This window comes from Ranitomeya imitator, chromosome 4 (assembly GCF_032444005.1).
Source record: "Ranitomeya imitator isolate aRanImi1 chromosome 4, aRanImi1.pri, whole genome shotgun sequence".
NCBI classification, from domain to species: domain Eukaryota; kingdom Metazoa; phylum Chordata; class Amphibia; order Anura; family Dendrobatidae; genus Ranitomeya; species Ranitomeya imitator.
This window is the reverse complement of record NC_091285.1, coordinates 695,423,358-695,444,232: the sequence shown is the minus strand read 5'-3', so window position 1 is coordinate 695,444,232 and position 20,875 is coordinate 695,423,358. Positions and strand designations below refer to the sequence as shown.

The 20,875-nt window shown below is 42.2% G+C and overlaps 1 protein-coding gene across 1 annotated transcript; it reads left to right on the top strand.

Moving 5' to 3' along the window:
• The first annotated feature begins 1,011 nt into the window (after positions 1–1,011).
• Positions 1,012–16,846, top strand: LOC138674748 (olfactory receptor 11L1-like). Its single transcript, XM_069762563.1, has 2 exons — positions 1,012–1,209; positions 15,866–16,846. Exons 1-2 carry the CDS (start codon positions 1,012–1,014, stop codon positions 16,844–16,846), a joined length of 1,179 nt encoding a protein of 392 aa, XP_069618664.1.
• The last annotated feature ends 4,029 nt before the right edge of the window (positions 16,847–20,875 follow it).

Sequence of the window (20,875 nt, the reverse complement as noted above, 5' to 3'; positions counted from 1 at the left end):
TTCCTTCATGTAGAATGAACATACAAGGATAGAAATGCTTTATTTTAAATCCGATATTTTCGTCCCAATGACTTGCATTGGTATCGGGTATCGGTATCGGCGATATCCGATATTTTTTGAATATCGGCAGATCCAATCCGATACCGATACTTTCCGATATCGGAAGGTATCGCTCAACACTACCTAACAACGGACATGTGGACAAGTGCTTGTGGGCAGGGACGGTACATCTCGCTGATGGCACAATGGGTTAACATAGTGGAAGCCGGGACCCAGTCGGACCTTGGAATGTAACACATCCTCCCCATGCTGAGGATTGCTGGCCCTAGGTCAATCAGGGTTGCCCCGACAGTCTACAGCTCCTGCACCTCCTCCTTGTCATCCTCCATCTCTGAAATCAACACTTCTGTCAGAAGCTGGAAGCACTGCAGCACTGCCTCAGCCAAGCGGCAACAGGCTGTTCTGAAGCTAGTCTGCATAGGTGAAAAACCGCACAATGCAGAAGAGCTGTGGACAGTGCTGAAAGAGCAGTCAGATATTTGGATGACACCGCTGAACCTACAGCCAGGCATGGTCATGTGTGACAATGGCCGTAACCTGGTGGCGGCTCTGAGGCAAGGTGAGCTCACACACGTACCTTGCTTGGCCCATGTGCTTAACCTCGAGGTTCAATATTTTCTGAAAAGCTACCTAGAGCTGCCAGATCTGCTAGTGAAAGTATACCGTCTATCTGCCCATTTTAGAAAGTCAGCTACAGATACAGCCGCCTTTGTCGTGCTTCAACAGCTTTTGCAGCTTCCAGCTCACCGACTGGTGTGTGATGTCCCCACGCGCTGGAACTCTATGCTGCATATGTTGGAAAGGATTTGTGAGCAGAAGAGGGCCGTTGTTGATTACCAACATCAACAAGGCCATCGGCATTCAGTTCAGACTCCACACATAAGACCTCAGGAGTTGACATGGATGTCAGACATATGTACTATGCTTTAATAATTTGAGGACTGCACCAAGATGGTGAGCGGCGATGACACCATAATTAGCTTCACAATCCCGCTTCTCAGCATTCTGAAAACATCGCTCCTTACAATTAAAGAGGATGCCTTGCAGGCAGAGCACGAGGACATAGAGCAAGGAACCATACAGGGTGATTACATTCTGCCCAGCCTCATGTCTTCTCAATGTGGATTGGTAGTCAGTGAGGAGGAGGAGGTACAACAGGAGCTACCTTCATGCTCTATAGGTGGTACTACAAACACAGCTGTCATACCGTCTGTTCAGCGGGGATGACCTGAGAACAGGGAGGAGGAGGATGAGGATGAGGAGAAGGAGGAGGAGGACTGCATGGTCAGTCGTCCTGTTTGTGAGGACACGGAAGTCTTGCCTGCTAGCAGTCTGGCACGCATAGCTGACTTTATGTTGCGCTGCGTTTCACTTGACCCTCGCATTATAAAAATTTTAGGTGACACTTATTACTGGTTGGTGACACTTCTAGACCCACGCTACAAGGAGAGCTTTCAATCTCTTCTGCCAGAGGCAGAGAGGTGTATTAAAATGTTGCAGCACCATAGGGCCCTTGTAGAGGAATTACTTAGAAAATTCCCATGTCAGAACACTGGCAGTAGACGTCAGAGTTTGTTGTACAACCAAGGAGTCCAAGCGAGAGAGACAGAAGTACAATCCAGCTCAGGCAGTGGAACAATGGCAAAGTTCTGGGACAATTTTCTCTGTCACAAAAAGTGCAATGTTTAGGAAGATGCTGAGGGAGAAACTTGCAGATCATACAAACATCCTCCGGGATTCCTCTGTGCCATTTAATCATTGGGTATCCAAGCTGGACACATGGCATAAACTGGCTCTCTATGCCTTGGAGGTCCTGGCCTGCCCTGCTGCTAGCATTCTGTCAGATCGTGTTTTTAGTGCCGCTGGTGAAATAATAATGGATAAGTGCATCCACCTTTCAACTGAAATTGCTGACAGGCTGACTCTTGTAAAAATGAACAAGGGCTGGATTGGGAAAGACTTCTGTACACCACCAAGTGAAAACAGCAAAACATAACCTCAATACATTCTCTGTGTTGGGGAGGTGTATTCGCATGCACCTCTTAACCACACATGAGTATACGCTTCCAGGTTTGGTCTGTTTGTTGTTAACCTCCTCCTTATCCTCATCAGCCACAACCAGGAGAGCACCAGAGTGAATGGATTCTGTGATGCCAAAGTCACCATTTTTTATTGGCAACGGTGTAACTATTATGCCCGTAACTAATTGGAAACCAAAACAAATGTTACTCACACAGGGGTAAATGTCATAAAAAGATATGTAAGTCTATTATTCCCATTTATTCTTATATTTTCCGTTTTCCCAATCTCTGGACAGTCCTCTAATGAGGTAGTGTATACCTCTAGAATAGAAAATTATTCAAAGACTTTTATATTATATTTTTATTTTTAGCCCTGTCTCTGAGCAGTTGCTAGAGGCAAACATATCTCATTGGATACACTCAATCTTCAAATCTATGAACCTGTGTTCGCCCCTCCCTTTTGTTATTTACTTTCATCGGTGGATTCACACTTTTTATTTATTTGTTTATTTCATTATGATTATCATTATCATTATATGATCACCAGGCTTATTGGCTGCTGTGCCGCCACAAGCAGTCAGTTTTTTGGCAAGGGTGTTTCTGATGCCCCTAGCATGATTTTAATAAATGTATCCCCCTTGGGGAAATGTTTGTCAGCCTATACACTTATTGTATGGGCATTACAAATGTAGGAGAAACGCTCCTCCTTTAAATTAGGACTAGGTTTTAATGAGGCCTTCCTCCACCTCTCATAATTTTCCACCACTATATCACCAGGGTTCATGTGTTCCACGCTGCTACAGAGAGTCAAATTTTTGGCCATGGTGTCTATGATGCCCATAGTACTGTATGTTTTTAATAAATGTTTCCCCCTTGAGGAAATGTTTGTCAGCCCTTAGACACTTATTGTATGGGCATTACAAATGTAGGAGAAATGCTCCTTTAAATTGGGCCTAGGTTTTCTCATAATTTTCCACCACTAGATCACCAAGGTTCATGTGTTCTGCGCACAGACAGTCAATTTTTTGGAAAGGGTGTCTATGATGCACATGAAATATTTTTTTAAAATTTACCGCCCATGAGCAAATGCTTGTCAGGCCAGGCACTCCATTACAAGTCTCAGAGACCCACACACCTACATTGGGCCTACTTCTTAACTCTGTCTCATGCAATGTCTCTTCTTTACCTTCCACTAGATGACGAGGGTGAACGTGCTCCGTACTGTTATAGGCCACTGAATTTTGGGCAAGGGGGTTGTGATGGCACTAGTTTATTTATTAAAAAAGATACCCCCCATTGGGGAATTGTTTGTCAGCTCATGCACTCTATTACAAGTCTCAGAGACCCACACCCCTACATTGGGCTACTTCTTAACTCTGTTTCCTGCAATGTCTCTTCCTTATCCCCAACTACATGACCTGAGTGAACATGTTCTGTACTGTTATAGGCCACAGAATTTTGGGCAAGGGGGGCTGTGATGGGAATAGTATATTTTTAAAAAGGTACCCTCCATTGGTGAAACCACATTCTTGTTGACAAACACTTCATAACATTTGTGTACCTTAAAGAGCTCACTTGAAAAGTTCCTTTTTGTGTTGCCTGGTTGCTCAAATTGGACACAATACACTTCATATAAATTTGATAAAGCAATGCTGTTAGTTTTTGCTCAGCAGTTCATTACAAATATTTCTTTGTCCACTATATTAGTTTCTCTCCTTAAGAGCCATAACTTGGGCTGCATGAAATGTACAAATGGCGAATATACAAATGGTGATTTGGAATCCAGATTAAAATACTGTACACCGAATGCATTCAGACAATAACATTGCTGCATTTCTTGTAAAACATCTACAGTCTACAGATGTGACAGACAATGCTCATAGTGACACAGTCTTGAGAAATGTTTGTTTATTCACTTCACAAACAGTTCTAAGCCTCCATATGTTTGTTGTTTGTCATTGTAAAACATTAAGGTTTACTGAAACTCTGCCTGTGGTGGTTTGATCTAAATCCTTGTGGCTTTTCTTTTCTAGGTGCTTATGGCCCCTCATCTGATGACTCCATGATATTTTAGATTCATACAACCTTGAAAGCTGGCCACTTGGAGGGCTGGGTGAAGCTAGAGTTACTACATAGTGTAAATCACTTTATAAGACTAGAGAAACATGACTAAGACAGATGCAAAAACTGGGGTACCTGTACATGTACAGTGTGCTCATACCTGCATAATTGGGGATGCCCATAAAGTGGAGGTAATCTAACAGGGGTTCTTAGTCTTGGTGTTGCTTCTCTGATATTCTGGACGGATGATGTTTAAATGCCTCTTGATGATGATGTAAGTATAATGTATGTAGTTAATCTTTATATATACTTAAATTGCCAAATTCTCCAGTAAGGAATTCTGCAAAGAGGGAACCATCATACCATTAAAAAATACAATTGGATTTTCCTGGGCCCATCCAGTATGTGGGTTCCAAGGCGTAATGGGGTGCATATGAATTGTTAATGTTAAAGTGGAAAAACACTTCAGAAACGCTGCCTCTGAACTAAGCCCAAGTGGGGGAGGAACATTTTGGTCTGGGGTTAATTATTTGGCCTTACAAGCAAGTCATTAACCTGCAAAGCATGTACATTAACATATTTCCCAGCTAAATCTGTTTGGTTTCGTTTTAGTGTGGTTTGTGTTGCACCGGGAAAAATGGCATGAATCTCGGAAAACAAGTTTTACCGCTGTGAAATAAGAGTCAGGAATGCTTCCAGTGGCGATCCCCATGATGTCCCTGTGTCATTTGTGCAGTGTTTCCATCATTTTCAGATGTTTTTAGACCTTAAAAGGACCCCCGGGGGGATCGCGGTAAAAATACTTGGTTCTCCCATAGACTTACATTGGGCTCGTTGCTCGGGTCGAGTACCCGAGTATTACAATCCGCTCAACCGGAGCAACAAGCACCCGAGCATTTTAGTGCTCACTCATCACTAATGTGGACCCTACAAAAATTGGTTTTGTAAATTTTGTTGGAAAATTGAGAAAATTGGGTAATTGCTGATAAACTTATAACCCTTCTTACGTCCTAAGAAAAAAAATTATGTTTCAAAAGTGATGCTGATGTTGAAGTAGACATGTGGAAAATGTTATTTAATAAAAATGTGGTGTGACATGACTCTGGTTTAACGGCATATAAAGTTTAAAAATTGAGAACATTTTTAAATTTTAGTAAAAATTATATTTCTCAAATAAATGTAAAAAGTATTGGCCTAAATTTACGATTGACATAAAGTACAATATTTTGTGAAAAATCAGTATCAGAATCAGTGGGATCCGTTGAAGTGTTCTAGAGTTATTACCTCATAAACTGATTGGTCAGAATTTTTTAACATCATTATTCAGTAAAACAGGGAGAGGAGAGCTGAATCCAAATTTAATTTAATCGCTCATCTCTGTATAACTACCCTGAAATGCTAGTAATAGAATAAAAACACAATCCTAGCCAAAACTATTAGGAAGTAATATTTGGCATGGTTATACTGAAAGCTATGTATAATTTCACAATACCTTCATAAATGTCACAAACTTCACAATCAGCATCAGACAAAGAATCAAGACAAACTACATTCTTCTTGGAAAAGTCCCTGAAATATTGTGGGTTGGTCCAGGCTCATAATTTTCTGAGAGGAGAGTTTGTCCAACACAGATCTGGAAGACTCAAAGAAGGATAAGTGTGCAGTCACTGTATATAAAATATGGTAGAATCAAGATGGATATAGCAGAAGCCATTAAGTTGGGAGTCCAACGTCTCCATGAGAATGAACGTCTTGATCTAGCAGTTTACATTGAGTAATTATCTGGCAGGTAATATCTCACTTGAAGGAGAATTCATTGGAAAAGAAAGTGCACTTGAATTTACATTGACAGAAAACCATTTGCTGTGCTCTCCAGGATGAGACTGATCTTCATAACTTGGCATAAGAACCAACTAGACGAGATGGAAGGGTCTGAGTGATAAATGTCTACTTGTGACTAGTGTTGAGCATTCCGATACCGAGTTCCGATACTTTTGTGGTATCGGGAATCGGTATCGGATCCATAGTGATGTGTAAAATAAAGAATTAAAATAAAAAATATTGATATATTTACCTCTCAGGCGGCCCCTGGACATCACCGCGGGTAACCGGCAGGCTTCTTTGTTTAAAATGAGCGCGTTTAGGACCTGGGAATGACGTCGCGGCTTCTGATTGGTCGCATGCCGCTCATGTGACCGCCACGCGACCAATCACAAGCCGCGACGTCATTCTCAGGCACTAAACTCCTCATTCTAGGAATTTAGGACCTGCGAATTACGTCGCGGCTTCTGATTGGTCGCGTGGCGGTCACATGAGCGGCACGCGACCAATCAGAAGCCGCGACGTCATTCTCAGGTCCTAAACGCGCTCATTTTAAACAAAGAAGCCTGCCGGTTACCCGCGGTGATGTCCAGGGGCCGCCGGAGAGGTGAATATATCAATATTTTTTATTTTAATTCTTTATTTTACACATTAATATGGATCCCAGGGCCTGAAGGAGAGTTTCCTCTCCTTCAGACCCTGGGAACCATGAGGATACCTTCCGATACTTGGTGTCCCATTGACTTGTATTGGTATCGGATATCGGTATCGGCGATATCCGATACTTTTCGGGTATCGGCCGATACTATCCGATACCGATACTTTCAAGTATCGGACGGTATCGCTCAACACTACTTGTGACTGTATCGATGATGTAATCATGCCCTGGCGTGAGGTTATCCTACTAATTGAGATTTTTGGGGGTAAGTTCTAGAGATAGTCGAATTGCTTTGATGCAAATCAAATTCTATTTGAATTTTGTGAATTTTGTTTTAGATCCATGCAAATTAGAACAATTTGTGATTCCATTTGAGCAAATCACCCAAAAGGTCCCAACTGCGTTTTAGACATTGTAGAACATTGCATCAGTCACAGAAGGCTCACATGACCTCAGACGATACCACATAGGTTTTTCCGTAATGCCTTGCCTCCATCACATCACACAGAATAGCACAGTCATTCAGAGGGGACTATCACAGCCTGTATAAAAGCTTAAGTAGAAAATGCAGCAGCCATTTTATGCTGCATTTAGGATACTGAGATTACATTATCCAATTAGCTGACCTGAATCCAGTAGAAAATTATAGAAGGAACTAAAGCTCAAGGGACATAGTTATTGGAGACTATATTATTATTATTATTAATATTATTATACATTTTTTATAGCGTCATTTATTCCATGGCGCATTACATGTGAAAAGGGGGCAAATAAAGACAAATACAATAAACATGCGCAAAAAACAAGGCACTAACAGGTACAGAAGGAGGGAGGACCCCGTCCACGAGGGCTCACAGTCTGCAGGGGATGGGTGAGGATACACTAGAAGAGGGTAGAGCTGGACTATATTGTCCCTGGCAACTGAGTAACACTACTAAAAGGTTTTTCAAATATCACAAACTATATACTTTCAACTTTGTTGTAGTTGCACCCTTAAAGAGAACCTGTCACTTGCTCAAAGAAATTAAATAGGTACCTTCTAATATTCCTAGGACTCATCACTTTTCCTTTGCAGAGATATTCATTCTTGCTTATTCTGGGGTACACTAGGTGAAATTTCTGCTTGCAGTTCATTTGGACGTTCTTTCATAGTCTTATCTGGGGGTGTGCACTGTTTCCCCTTTCTCCCAGACACGGCCACTTCTAGCTTGTCAAAGCCTGAGAATGAAAAACTGCTGGATCAGCTGCCAAGCTGTGATTTTCAGCCTTTGGGAGACTAACAAATATAGCCCGGAGGGGTCCCCAAATATTAAAATATACCCTTTAATCAATTATTAAAAGGACAAATATCACAAACAAACCAAATAAAGTGCTTGTGCAAACCAGTGCTTTCTTGTGTGGATCCATTTCTCGGCAAGGTACTTCCGGAATGAGGCCGGGATCTTTTGTTCGTCAACAGTGGTGAGATCAAACCATTTTTTAATGAGCACTGGTTTGTACAAGCACTTTCTTTGGTTTGTTTGTGATATTTGTCCTTTTAATAATTGATTAAAGGTTATGATTTAATATTTGGGGACCCCTCCAGGCTATATTTGTTTGTTAACCGCTGAGGGTATTTTGAATGGTGGTGAGAACCTCACACCATAGCTGATATCGCAGCATTTGGGAGAGAAATGAAAGTGAACATCCCCAGAGAAGACTCTAACAAAATGCCCACCTTGACTGCAAAAGCAGAAATTTCACATACTGCACTTAAAAATTTTAAAATATGAACATCTCTGCAATGGAGTGTCCCAGCACAAAATAGAAAAGGGCAGCATAATCATGGGGATCACAATTTGTTTTGAGCAAGTTTCAGCTATATTTAAGTTTTTATTCACATGTTTAAAGAGAACTTGAGTTAATCACATATTCCCAAATCCATGTAATTGTTGCAGTCAGGTGGCAAACTCCCAGCTTTAATCGATACATTAATGTGTCTAATGTGGTAGACAGAGATGAGGAGGAGATGTACGGTAGTGTAGCACTGTAGAGAGGACTGGTAGGGTGGTAGACAGAGATGAGGAGGAGATGTAGGGGGGTGTAACACTGCAGAGAGGACTGGTAGGGTGGTAGGTGGAGATGAGGAGAAGATGTAGGGGTTGGAAAGCTGTAGAGAGGAACACTAGCGTGTAGGTAGATATGAGGAGATGATGTAGGGGGTGTAACTCTGTAGAGAGGACTGGTAGGGTGGTAGACAGAGATGAGGAGGAGATGTAGGGGGGTGTAACACTGTAGAGAGGACTGGTAGGGTGTTAGGTAGAGATGAGGAGAAGATGTAGGGGTTGGAATGCTGTAGAGAGGAACACTAGCGTGTAGGTACATATGAGGAGATGATGTAGGGGGGTGTAACACTGTAGAGAGGACTCGTAGGGTGTTAGGTAGAGATGAGGAGAAGATGTAGGGGTTGGAACGCTGTAGAGAGGAACACTAGCATGTAGGTAGATATGAGGAGATGATGTAGGGGGTGTAACACTGTAGAGAGGACTGGTAGGATGGTAGACAGAGATGAGGAGAAGATGTAGGGGGGTGTAACACTGTAGAGAGGACTGGTAGGGTGTTAGGTAGAGATGAGGAGAAGATGTAGGGGTTGGAATGCTGTAGAGAGGAATGCTAGCGTGTAGGTAGATATGAGGAGATGATGTAGGGGGGTGTAACACTGTAGCAAGGACTGGTAGGGTGATAGGTAGAGATGAGGAGAAGATGTAGGGTTTGGAACGCTGTAGAGAGGAATGCTAGCGTGTAGGTAGATATGAGGAGATGATGTAGTGGGGTGTAACACTGTAGAGAGGACTGGTAGGGTGGTAAGTAGAGATAAGGAGAAGATGTAGGGTTTGGAACGCTGTAGAGAGGAACACTAGCGTGTAGATAGATATGAGGAGATGATGTAGTGGGGTGTAACACTGTAGAGAGGACTGGTAGGGTGATAGGTAGAGATGAGGAGAAGAAGTAAGGGTTGGAACGCTGTAGAGAGGAATGCTAGCATGTAGGTAGATATGAGGAGATGATGTAGGGGGGTGTAACACTGTAGAGAGGACTGGTAGGGTGTTAGGTAGAGATGAGGAGAAGATGTAGGGGTTGGAACGCTGTAGAGAGGAACGCTAGCGTGTAGGTAGATATGAGGAGATGATGTAGGGGGGTGTAACACTGTAGAGAGGACTGGTAGGGTGGTAGGTAGAGATGAGAAGATGTAGGGGTTGGAACGCTGTAGAGAGGAACGCTAGCGTGTAGGTAGATATGAGGAGATGATATAGGGGGGTGTAACACTGTAGAGAGGACTGACTGGTAGGGTGGTAGGTAGAGATGAGGAGAAGATGTAGGGGTTGGAACGCTGTAGAGAGGAACGCTAGCCTGTAGGTAGATATGAGATAATGTAGGGGGGTGTAACACTGTAGAGAGGACTAGTAGGGTGGTAGGTAGAGATGAGGAGAAGATGTAGGGGTTGGAACGCTGTAGAGAGGAACGCTAGCCTGTAGGTAGATATGAGGAGATGATGTAGGGGGGTGTAATACTGTAGAGAGGACTGGTAGGGTGGTAGGTAGAGATGAGGAGAAGATGTAGGGGGGTGTAACACTGTAGAGAGGACTGGTAGGGTGGTAGGTAGAGATGAGAAGATGTAGGGGTTGGAACGCTGTAGAGAGGAACGCTAGCGTGTAGGTAGATATGAGGAGATGATGTAGTGGGATGTAACACTGTAGAGAGGACTGGTATGGTGATAGACAGAGATGAGGAAATGTAGAGGAGTGTAGCACTGTAGTGCGGACCAGTAGGGTGGTAGTCAGAGATGAGGAGACATAGGGCAGTATAGCACTGTAGAGAGGGCCGGTAGGGTGATAGACAGAGATGAGGAGGAGATGCCTACCTATACCATGATTAAAGCTGTACGCTAAAACACGTTGGTTTATCAAGTCTCATATGGATTTGTAGAATTCACTATTTAGTGTTTTAATCAATAAATGTGAAGTTTTGTTCCTGCTCCCCTGTTCATTGCTGGAGGATCCATTTTACTTCAAATTTAACAGTGATGGTTAAAGTGATAACATTGTCAAATACTTTTATTGAAACTCTTACCCATGTTTTTGGTCTAGTAATGTTGTTTCTTAAAAGTAAAATTGTTTTGGGACATGCAATCCAAGTTAATAAATATAGGAATCCTCCATGAAGGTTGTAAGTAGTGTTGAGCGATACCGTCCGATACTTGAAAGTATCGGTATCGGATAGTATCGGCCGATACCCGAAAAATATCGGATATCGCCGATACCGATATCCGAAACCAATACAAGTCAATGGGACATCAAGTATCGGAATGTATCCTCATGGATCCCAGGGTCTGAAGGAAAGGAAACTCTCCTTCAGGCCCTGGGATCCATATTAAAGTGTAAAATAAAGAATTAAAATAAAAAATATTGTTATATTCACCTCTCCGGCGGCCCCTGGACATCAGCGGGAGGATCCGGCGTCCGGCACGGCTTCTTTCTTCAAAATGCGCGCCTTCAGGACCTGTGGAATGACGTCCCGGCTTCTGATTGGTCGCGTGCCGCCCATGTGACCGCCACGCGACCAATCAGAAGCCGCGACGTCATTCCTCAGGTCCTAGAAGGCGCTCATTCTAGGACTTTAGCTGAGGAATGACGTCGCGGCTTCTGATTGGTCGCGTGGCGGTCACATGGGCGGCACGCGACCAATCAGAAGCCGGGACGTCATTCCACAGGTCCTGAAGGCGCGCATTTTGAAGAAAGAAGCCGTGCCGGACGCCGGATCCTCCCGCTGATGTCCAGGGGCCGCCGGAGAGGTGAATATAACAATATTTTTTATTTTAATTCTTTATTTTACACTTCCGATACCGATACCCGATATCACAAAAATATCGGATCTCGGTATCGGAATTCCGATACCGCAAGTATCGGCCGATACCCGATACTTGCGGTATCGGAATGCTCAACACTAGTTGTAAGTTGTTGGCCAAGCACCATAATGATACACCATGGCTGACTTAGCGTTTCAAGGCTCATCCAATCCCACGCTATGCAAATTCCTATTCGAAAAAGTTGAAAATGTTTTACATTTTTTCTACTACCTTTTAAAGCATCACTTTCATATTAGAAATGGAAAATCTAAAAATGTTTGCGTCTAATTCTTTGGCATCATTTCGAAAATGGAATTAGACCATTAGGGAATTTCTTCAAATGATTAGTGTTTGGTCTGTGCTAATTCTACCTAGATACTAAAGATATAAAATCAGGTTTTCTATCATCCATGATGAGACTTTGTAGGCTGTGCCGAACCCATGTCCACTGTGTCTACCAGAGCAAGTAAGTGGGAAGAGATCAGGGGCAGAACAAGTCTTCGGTGGCTTAGTGGTTAGCACAGCAGCCTTGCAGCGCTGGAGTCCTGGGTTCAAATCCCACCAAGGACAACATCTGCAAAGAGTTTGTATGTTCTCTCTGTGTTTGCGTGGGTTTCCTCCGGGTTCTCTGGTTTCCTCCCACATTTCAAAGACATACAGATAGGGAATTTAGATTGTGAGCCCCAACGGGGACAGTGATGATAATGTGTGAAAACTGTAAAGCGCTGCGGAATATGTTAGTGCTATATAAAAATAAAGATTATTATTATTAATTAGGGCCCAGTATAGTATTATTGTTATTATTATTACATTTGCCCATTTTTTCCTATAGTTTTTATTTCATGTTTTGTGCCTGTTTTTCTTTTGCGCCTTATTCTTCGAATTTGAAACGTTTTTAAAGACTGTCTTATAAGTCTTGGCCTTTTTTATGTTTGTCATTTTGGATGGACTTTGGAGTTTCCAAATGTTATTCACCAATTTGACTTTTAAAATTTTTACGAAATGTTTCAGCAAACTCCGTTTCTCCCCCAAACCTTGAGTGATTTTATGTATGCTTGAATTCGTTCGCACAAATTTTTCAACATTTTTTGGTTACATGCAACTTTATGCTAAAAAGTCACAAAAATGGTAAAGATATAAATAAAGAACTTTTTTTTGTTAAATTCATGGATCAGGTTAATTTGAAAAATTTGGTGGAAAAGATGAACACCATGATACATAAAAAATGTCACCCACCTCCCTCACAAATAATGAATTGGGCCCTTTCAGTATCCAATAGCCATTTTTGCTGTATGGTCAACTTGGGAAGACTTCCATGATAGAACCCAATGTTATACTGCTGCACTAAACTACTATAGTACAACTGCTAGACTAGGACTATAAATTAGCCTTTACCCACAAACCACACGAGCCCATATACAAGATCACTCCTCTAGTATTGAATAAAAATTGCTGCACACAATGTGGCAGATTTTGCTTTCACTAATAATACCGGGATATAAAATAGCAGATTATTCAGGAGAGGCGACAGCTCATCTAAGAATTCAGTGGCTTACATGTGACTAAAATTGGAGTTGATGTCTTTTTCTTCTCCATCCAGCCCAGACCACTATGCTGTCTTCTTTCGACAACTTTATAGTAACATAAATAGATTTACAGCCCTAAATTTATTCATATTCCAAAATAATTTAACATCTCCTAGACCAGATTGAGAAAAAATGTACTGTCCCCAGACTCTACCACTAAATAAATTCAGACTCTAGACCCATTAAATAATTATAGACTACAAAATTAGGACTCAGACCATAAAGAAATTGATTCAGACCAGATGGCTGCACTTTTTGATAGAACACAAATGTAGGGTAGCGTTTATTCCTTGTACAGAATATAACTAAAAAATAATGCCAGCTGTACTGATGGAGATGTTGGTAGGTGTCACTTTAATCTAATACTGGCAAAAGACCCACTTAAGTGAACCAATATACAGCAAACATTTTAAAGTATAAAATAAAATAGATTTGAATGTCCACTTAAAATTGATAAGTTTGTTTACAGAGACTGGGAAGAAGTGAGGGGAGGCTTAGACACAAAAGCACAGTTGGGCATCATCCCTGAGGCTACGCAAGAACCAAGCAATACGAGAGACATAACATGTCAGGTTAACTAGTTTTTCCCAATCCAATTTGTCCAGGGGGACCAGATTTTTAAGAAACGGTCGTGAGAAAGCGTTTCCCAGCTTGTCAATTCTTCAAGTCGGAAAATATCCCTAACCTTCTCAATCCAATTCTCCAGAGATGGTTGGGTTGTTTGCCTCCATTTCAAAGCAATGAGATGTTTTGCAGCTCCCAGTAGTAGAGGTGGGAGATCATGTTTCTTAGGATTAAAGTTTGGCATGGGGAGAGAGAAGAGAACTTCTGGAAGGTTGAGATCTGATTTCAAAATTCCCATGGCCTTCATAGATTTATTGATTTGGTACCAGAAGTACTGAAGTTTCTGACAAGACCAAAAGATGTGAGTTAATGTACCCCTAGTTGACTCACATCTCCAACACAGTGGGGACTCAGCCAGCCCTAAATGATAAAGTCTCTCCGGGGTATAATACCATCGTGATAATTGTTGTGAATTCTGTGGCCAAGCTCCCTTCTGTGGTCGAGAGTGGTACTGCGGCTGGTTCTGTCTATAAGCTTCCTTTGGTGGATGAGAGTGGTACTGCGGCTTCTGAGTTTCCTTCCTCAGGTGATGAGGTTAAGTCGTTAGGTGCTGCTCTATTTAACTCCACCTGGTGCTTTGATCCTGGCCTCCAGTCAATGTTCTAGTATTGGTCTTGCTTCCTCCTGGATCGTTCCTGTGGCCTCTCTATCCTGCATAAGCTAAGTTCTGCTTGTGTTATTTTTGTTTGCTATATTTTCTGTCCAGCTTGCTATATTGGTTTTTCTTGCTTGCTGGAAGCTCTGAGATGCAGAGGGAGCACCTCCATACCGTTAGTCGGTGCGGAGGGTCTTTTGCCCCTCTGCGTGGTTGTTTGTAGGTTTTTGTGTTGACCGCAAAGCTATCTTTCCTATCCTCGGTCTATTCAGTAAGTTGGGCCTCACTTTGCTAAATCTATTTCATCTCTGTGTTTGTATTTCATCTTTACTCACAGTCATTATATGTGGGGGGCTGCCTTTTCCTTTGGGGAATTTCTCTGAGGCAAGGTAGGCTTATTTTTCTATCTTCAGGGCTAGTTTGTTTCTCAGGCTGTGCCGAGTTGCATAGGGAGCGTTAGGCGCAATCCACGGCTACCTCTAGTGTGGTGTGATAGGATTAGGGATTGCGGTCAGCAGAGTTTCCACGTCTCAGAGCTCGTCCTATGTTTTTGGTAAATGTCAGGTCACCTTGTGTGCTCTGAACTTCAATGTCCATTGTGATTCTGAATTACCTGTTCATAACAGATAATATTTTATATGCGGATTCTTGGAGTAAGATACATCTAGAAAAGTCATGGGAATTCCACCAAATTCTCTGTATATCCTGAGATGATAGGGAAATTCCTAGTTCAACCTCCCCTTTGGCTCAATTTTGAGCCATGGCGACTTGAGGGATGTGGGAAGATTGATCTTGCACAAGCCTAGATACGTAGGTCCACCAGGGTCATCTCTGCTGTTACCTTGATAATATCAAGCCATCAGATTGCTGATCTTCCTTTTCATCTTGTTCCTTCCATTATTCTGAAAATTATGTTGTATTTCCGAAATTTCATAAATAGATATTTGGAGATATTGAGAGACCAAAGGATGAGTCCTTCCATCCACAGTCGCACCTCCAAGTTACATTTCCTAGTGGAAGCACTCTTTTTATTTCAGTAGACTACGGGGGTAGCAAATACTCAGTTGTGGGTGGAAACATGGATGAGCTTCTTCTGTGGTTTCTTATGGAAAGTGCTTCATAGCAAGAGGGTAAAACAGGACACTACATAGAGTGTTGGTCTTTGGCATCCCAGGACCTTTGGATCAAGTGTCCCAAACAATTAAATTCATCAGTCACCAGCGACATACTTGTTGTTACAGATCCACAGCATTTACATGTTGGTCTGTAGTCAGTGAAAATCTGGGTTCCATCTTCTTGAGTATAGGTCGGGCCAGACATATATATCACAGTATTACAGTACAGTATCCTATTACACAACTACATTACATGGCTACACTGTACCACGCTACCATACTAAATCACTACGTCACTCTAGTACACTGCATCGCTGTATTACACTATTTCTATCACGGTTAATACATGCCAGTGCAGGAAGAAATATTAAGAATTGGACTGTTTAGAGTCAAAAAATAAAAAAAATCTCAATTTCACATTCACTTTTTCCACCTACAGATAATGTTTCCAAAAAACTCAACAATAGCCTCAGATTTCTTTCTCATTGGTTTCCAGAATATTGGCAACTACAAGACCCTGTTATTCATATTTATAATGAGCATTTACATCATGACTGTTAGTGGGAACCTTCTAATTGTCACAATGGTGTCCACGAGTCATCTTTTGCAGTCCCCCATGTACTTCTTTTTGAGCCATTTGTCACTTTGTGATTTTCTATTTTCCTCCAATATCATTCCCAACATGATGCAGATAACCTTAGAAGGTGGAAGCACCATCTCATTTTCTAGCTGCCTTGTTCAGTTCTATATTTTTGCTTCTTGCACTGCCACTGAATGTTATCTTCTCACAGTCATGTCCTTTGACCGATTTGTGGCCATCTGCATCCCGCTACGTTACCCTTCAGTCATGAACAGAAATCTTTGCCTGCTTTTTGCAGTATGGTCATGGTTACTTGGTTTTCTTTTTGTGCTGATCACCATCTCATTGCTTTGCCAGTTAGATTTTTGTGGTAGTATGACCATCAACCACTTCTATTGTGACTTCCTTCCGATGTTAGAACTTTCTTGCTCAGATGTATCACCTATCATCATAGAAACAGTTTTTTTTGCCAATGTAATAGTCCTGCTGCCCTTTCTAACTGTCCTAGGAAGCTACTTCTCCATCTTCTGGACAATCATTGGGATACATTCATCTACAGGAAGAAAGAAGACCTTCTCAACCTGCAGCTCCCACCTACTCGTAGTAGTGACCTATTATGGTTCACTGCTTAGCATATATTTTTTCCCTTCTGGAGGTCAATCAGATAGCATTAATAAGATATTATCTCTACTTTATACTTTGGGGACACCCTTATTGAATCCAATGATATACAGTTTTAGGAACCAAGAAATCCAAAACCAACTTTCTAGAATTCTTGATTTCATAAAAAATGCCAGACCATTTCCAGGGTTAAGAAGTTCAAAAGGATTAGGTAAATAATCACCTCAATATTAGTAGCATGTAAGGATACAATGACAGATAACAACTCAAGTATGCTACTAAAAGTTTAGCATTACATACAGGGATGTTTGAATGTTTATGAACCCTTTTAGAATTGTCCACATTTCATCATCAATTTGACCAAAAAGTAAATTAGCCTTTCACACAAGACCAAAAAGTAGCTAAAGACAGACAAATAAAATAAATTAGTCAAAAGTAGAGATGGGCAGATAAATTCACGGCACCCCGATTCCACGGCCGGGTTTCTTGTCTCGGACCAGTATATGGAAGGTTTGCAAATTTCTTATGTTCCAGGATCCCAGGTGTGAGTTTTGATTGACCTGGTTGACACTAATCAAAATTTGCATTAGGGACTCAATTTGGAAAGAGGTTTGTGAGCTTTACATCTATTGGTAAGAGACTAGTGAACTGGCTGATGGGTCAGAGTCATGTGAATTGATCGACTCAACTCTCGTCAAAAACAATGACTTTGTCATTTTCTAAGTGAAGAAAGTGATTCAGTATAACAAGCCTGTGAGCGGCAAACATATGGTTTGACCCCATTATTATTGTTATTATTATTATACATTTATATAGCGCCATTTATTCCCAGACACTTTACATGTGAAAAGGGGGCAAATATAGACAAATACATTAAACATGAGCAAAAAACAAGGCACACAGTTGCATAAGGAGGGAGGACCCTGCCCACGAGGGCTCACAGTCTGCAGAGGATGGGAGAGGATACACTAGGAGAGGGTAGAGCTGGTTGTGCGGCGGTTTAGTAGGTTGAGGATCACTGCAGGCTGTAGGTTTGTCTGAAGAGATGAGTCTTCAGGTTGTTTTTGAAGATTTCTATGGTAGGTGAGAGTCTGATGTGTTGGGGTAGAGAGTTTCAGAGTATGGGGTAAGCACAGGAGAAGTCTTGGATGCGGTTATGGAAAGAAGAGATGAGAGGGGAGTAGAGAAGGAGGTCTTGAGAGGATCGGAGGTTGCGTGTAGGTAGGTACCGGGAGACCATATCACACATGTATGGAAGAGACAGGTTGTGGATGGCTTTGTATGTCATTGTAAGGCTTTTGAAAAGTCTATGGGCAATAGGAAGCCAGTGAATAGCTTGGCATAGGAGAGAGGCTGGGGAATAGCGGGGAGACAGGTAGCTTAGTCGGGCAGCAGAGTGTAGGATGGATTGGAGTGGAGCCAGAGTGCAAGAGGGGAGGCCAGAGAGTAGGAGGTTGCAGTAGTCAAGGCGGGAGATGATAAGGACATGCCCTATTGTTTTTTTTGGTGTTGCAGTCAAGGAGTGTGCGGATCTGGGAAATATTTTTGAGTTTGAGATGGCAGGAGGAGGCAAGGGCTTGGATATGTGGCTTGAAAGAGAGGGCAGAGTTGAGGATCACCCCGAGGCACCGGGCATGTGGGACTGAGGAAAGTGAGCAGCCATTGACATTGATAGATAGGTCTGGTGGGGGGTTAGAGTGAGATGGGGAAAGATGATGAATTCTGATTTGACCATGTTCAGTTTTAGAAAGCGAGCAGAAAAGAAGGCTGGGTATAGGTAGATCTTTGTGTCATCGGCATAGAGATGGTACTGCATACCGTGGGATTCTATGAGCTTCCCCAGGCCGAAGGTGTGGATGGAGAAGAGTAGGTGTCCCAAAACAGTGCCTTGAGGAACACTAACAAGGCTCATCAGGGGACCATAGATAGGAGTGCACCGTAGTAGCATAGAATTTATCTATTTTTCTATGCCACTACAGCCTGCTCCTATCTATGGTCCCCTGATGAGCCCTTACAGGAGGGGGCAAAACATGTAGTGACAGGGACAAGGACATTGGGACAAACCACTCGATGTTATCCAGATAAGTGTCCTACTATGGTTTACTGAGCATGCTAATTTACTGCAATATGAATGATGACATTTACAGTATGGCACTGGGCTGTGTTTTGACTATGACACCTATAGCATGGCATTGGACTGTGCTGTGTTTATGAGAGAACAGTGTAATGCAGAAAATAATACATCTATTTAGTATGCTATGAGGACATTGGTATAAATGATTCTATGTTATCCAGAAAAGTGACCTTTGATGGTTTATTCAGCATACTTGATTACTGCAATATGAATTATGACACTTATACTATGGCACTGGGCTGTGATGTGATCATGAGAGAATACTGTAATGCAGGAAATATTACATCTATTTAGCATGCCAGTAATGTGTAGCTTGATCGCTGAGAGTTATTACCTGAGCCAATTGAGAAACTTTAGTATTTAATCATCATTGAATGCTTGGGCACTCTAGGAGACATTATCTCGCTGCTGACATCCCTGATGGCCATTCAGGCTGGTCACCTAATTTAAAGACAGAGCCAGGAACAGCCTGCACCAATCAGCTTTTAGCCATCACCTCTATTTATTTATTTTGTGAGGTTTCTACGAGATAGATCATTCAGATAGATCAAGTGTTCCGTGTGTATGGTGTTGGGTTTGGGCTTGGGTAGCTGATAGGGCACTATAGGGTCAGGAGGGACAGCCAACGTGGAGTGGGGGTGCCATGTCGACTTTAGGGTGCCAACCTCCACTGCCAGGAAGGTTCAGTTTGTTCTAGGAGCCTATTAGGGTTTTAGTAGGAATTTGGTACCCTCATTAGAGTTTCCTGGCATTTATTGGATCCTTGCCTATCAGCCTTATCACCTAGCTCGTTTTTCGGTGTTGGTAATTGGTATTATTTAAAAACTAATTTTAATCGAGAATTTAATAAAGATATTTTTATAGGGTTTTTTCTCTTTGTGGTAGTCATAGTGGAGAAGCTGGTTTTAGGGGAAGAGGGTTGAGCAGGTAAGAGGGGCATTGGGCGCTGTGGGCCCAAGCTTTCTCTGATCGTATCAATCTTCTGTTTAAAGAAAGAGGCAAAGTCTTCAGCAGAACTGAGAGGGGAGGGAGGAGGTGCAGGGGGACGGAGTAGAGAATTAAAAGTGTTGAAAATCTGTTTAGGGTTGTGAGACAGGCAGGATATGAGAGATGAGAAGTAAGTTTGTTTTGAGGCGGTGAGTGTGGACTTGAAGCTGGCGAGGAACTACTTGTATGCAGTGAAGTGGTCGGCAGAGCGGGATCGCTTCCATCTCCACTCAGCGTTCCTGGAAGCCATTGTGCAGCAATAACTGCATCGAAACTATTCTGTTAATTGTTAGTTCTAAATATCAGTTTGGAGGACGTGTAGCCCATTTCTTCCTAGAAAACAGCATCAAATATTATACAGGTCCTTCTCAAAAAATTAGCATATAGTGTTAAATTTCATTATTTACCATAATGTAATGATTACAATTAAACTTTCATATATTATAGATTCATTATCCACCAACTGAAATTTGTCATGTCTTTTATTGTTTTAATACTGATGATTTTGGCATACAACTCCTGATAACCCAAAAAACCTGCCTCAATAAATTAGCATATCAAGAAAAGGTTCTCTAAACGACCTATTACCCTAATCTTCTGGATCAACTAATTAACTCTAAACACATGCAAAAGATACCTGAGGCTTATATAAACTCCCTGCCTGGTTCATTACTCAAAACCCCCATCATGGGTAAGACTAGCGACCTGACAGATGTCAAGAAGGCCATCATTGACACCCTCAAGCAAGAGGGTAAGACCCAGAAAGAAATTTCTCAACAAATAGGCTGTTCCCAGAGTGCTGTATCAAGGCACCTCAATGGTAAGTCTGTTGGAAGGAAACAATGTGGCAGAAAACGCTGTACAACGAGAAGAGTGACAGCAAAAAGTACAGCCAAGAAGCAACGAAGAGTGGTGGTGGTGGGAGACTCACTACTGAGAGGCACAGAAGCAGCCATCTGCAGACCGGACATAACTGCAAGAGAAGTATGCTGCCTTCCAGGTGCGATGATCAAGGATGTGACCGATAGGATACCAAAGCTCTTCAGCTCCAAGGACGTCCACCATTTCTTCTGATACATGTTGGCACCAATGACACGGCAAGGAAGGACCAACCGACAATCTGCAAG

Coding starts and splice junctions, on each gene's coding strand:
- LOC138674748 (XM_069762563.1), top strand. CDS start 1,012: ATGGTGAGCGGCGATGACACCATAATTAGCTTCACAATCCCGCTTCTC. Junction 1,210..15,865: donor TAGTCAGTGAGGAGGAGGAG/GTACAACAGGAG, acceptor TTCCACCTACAG/ATAATGTTTCCAAAAAACTC.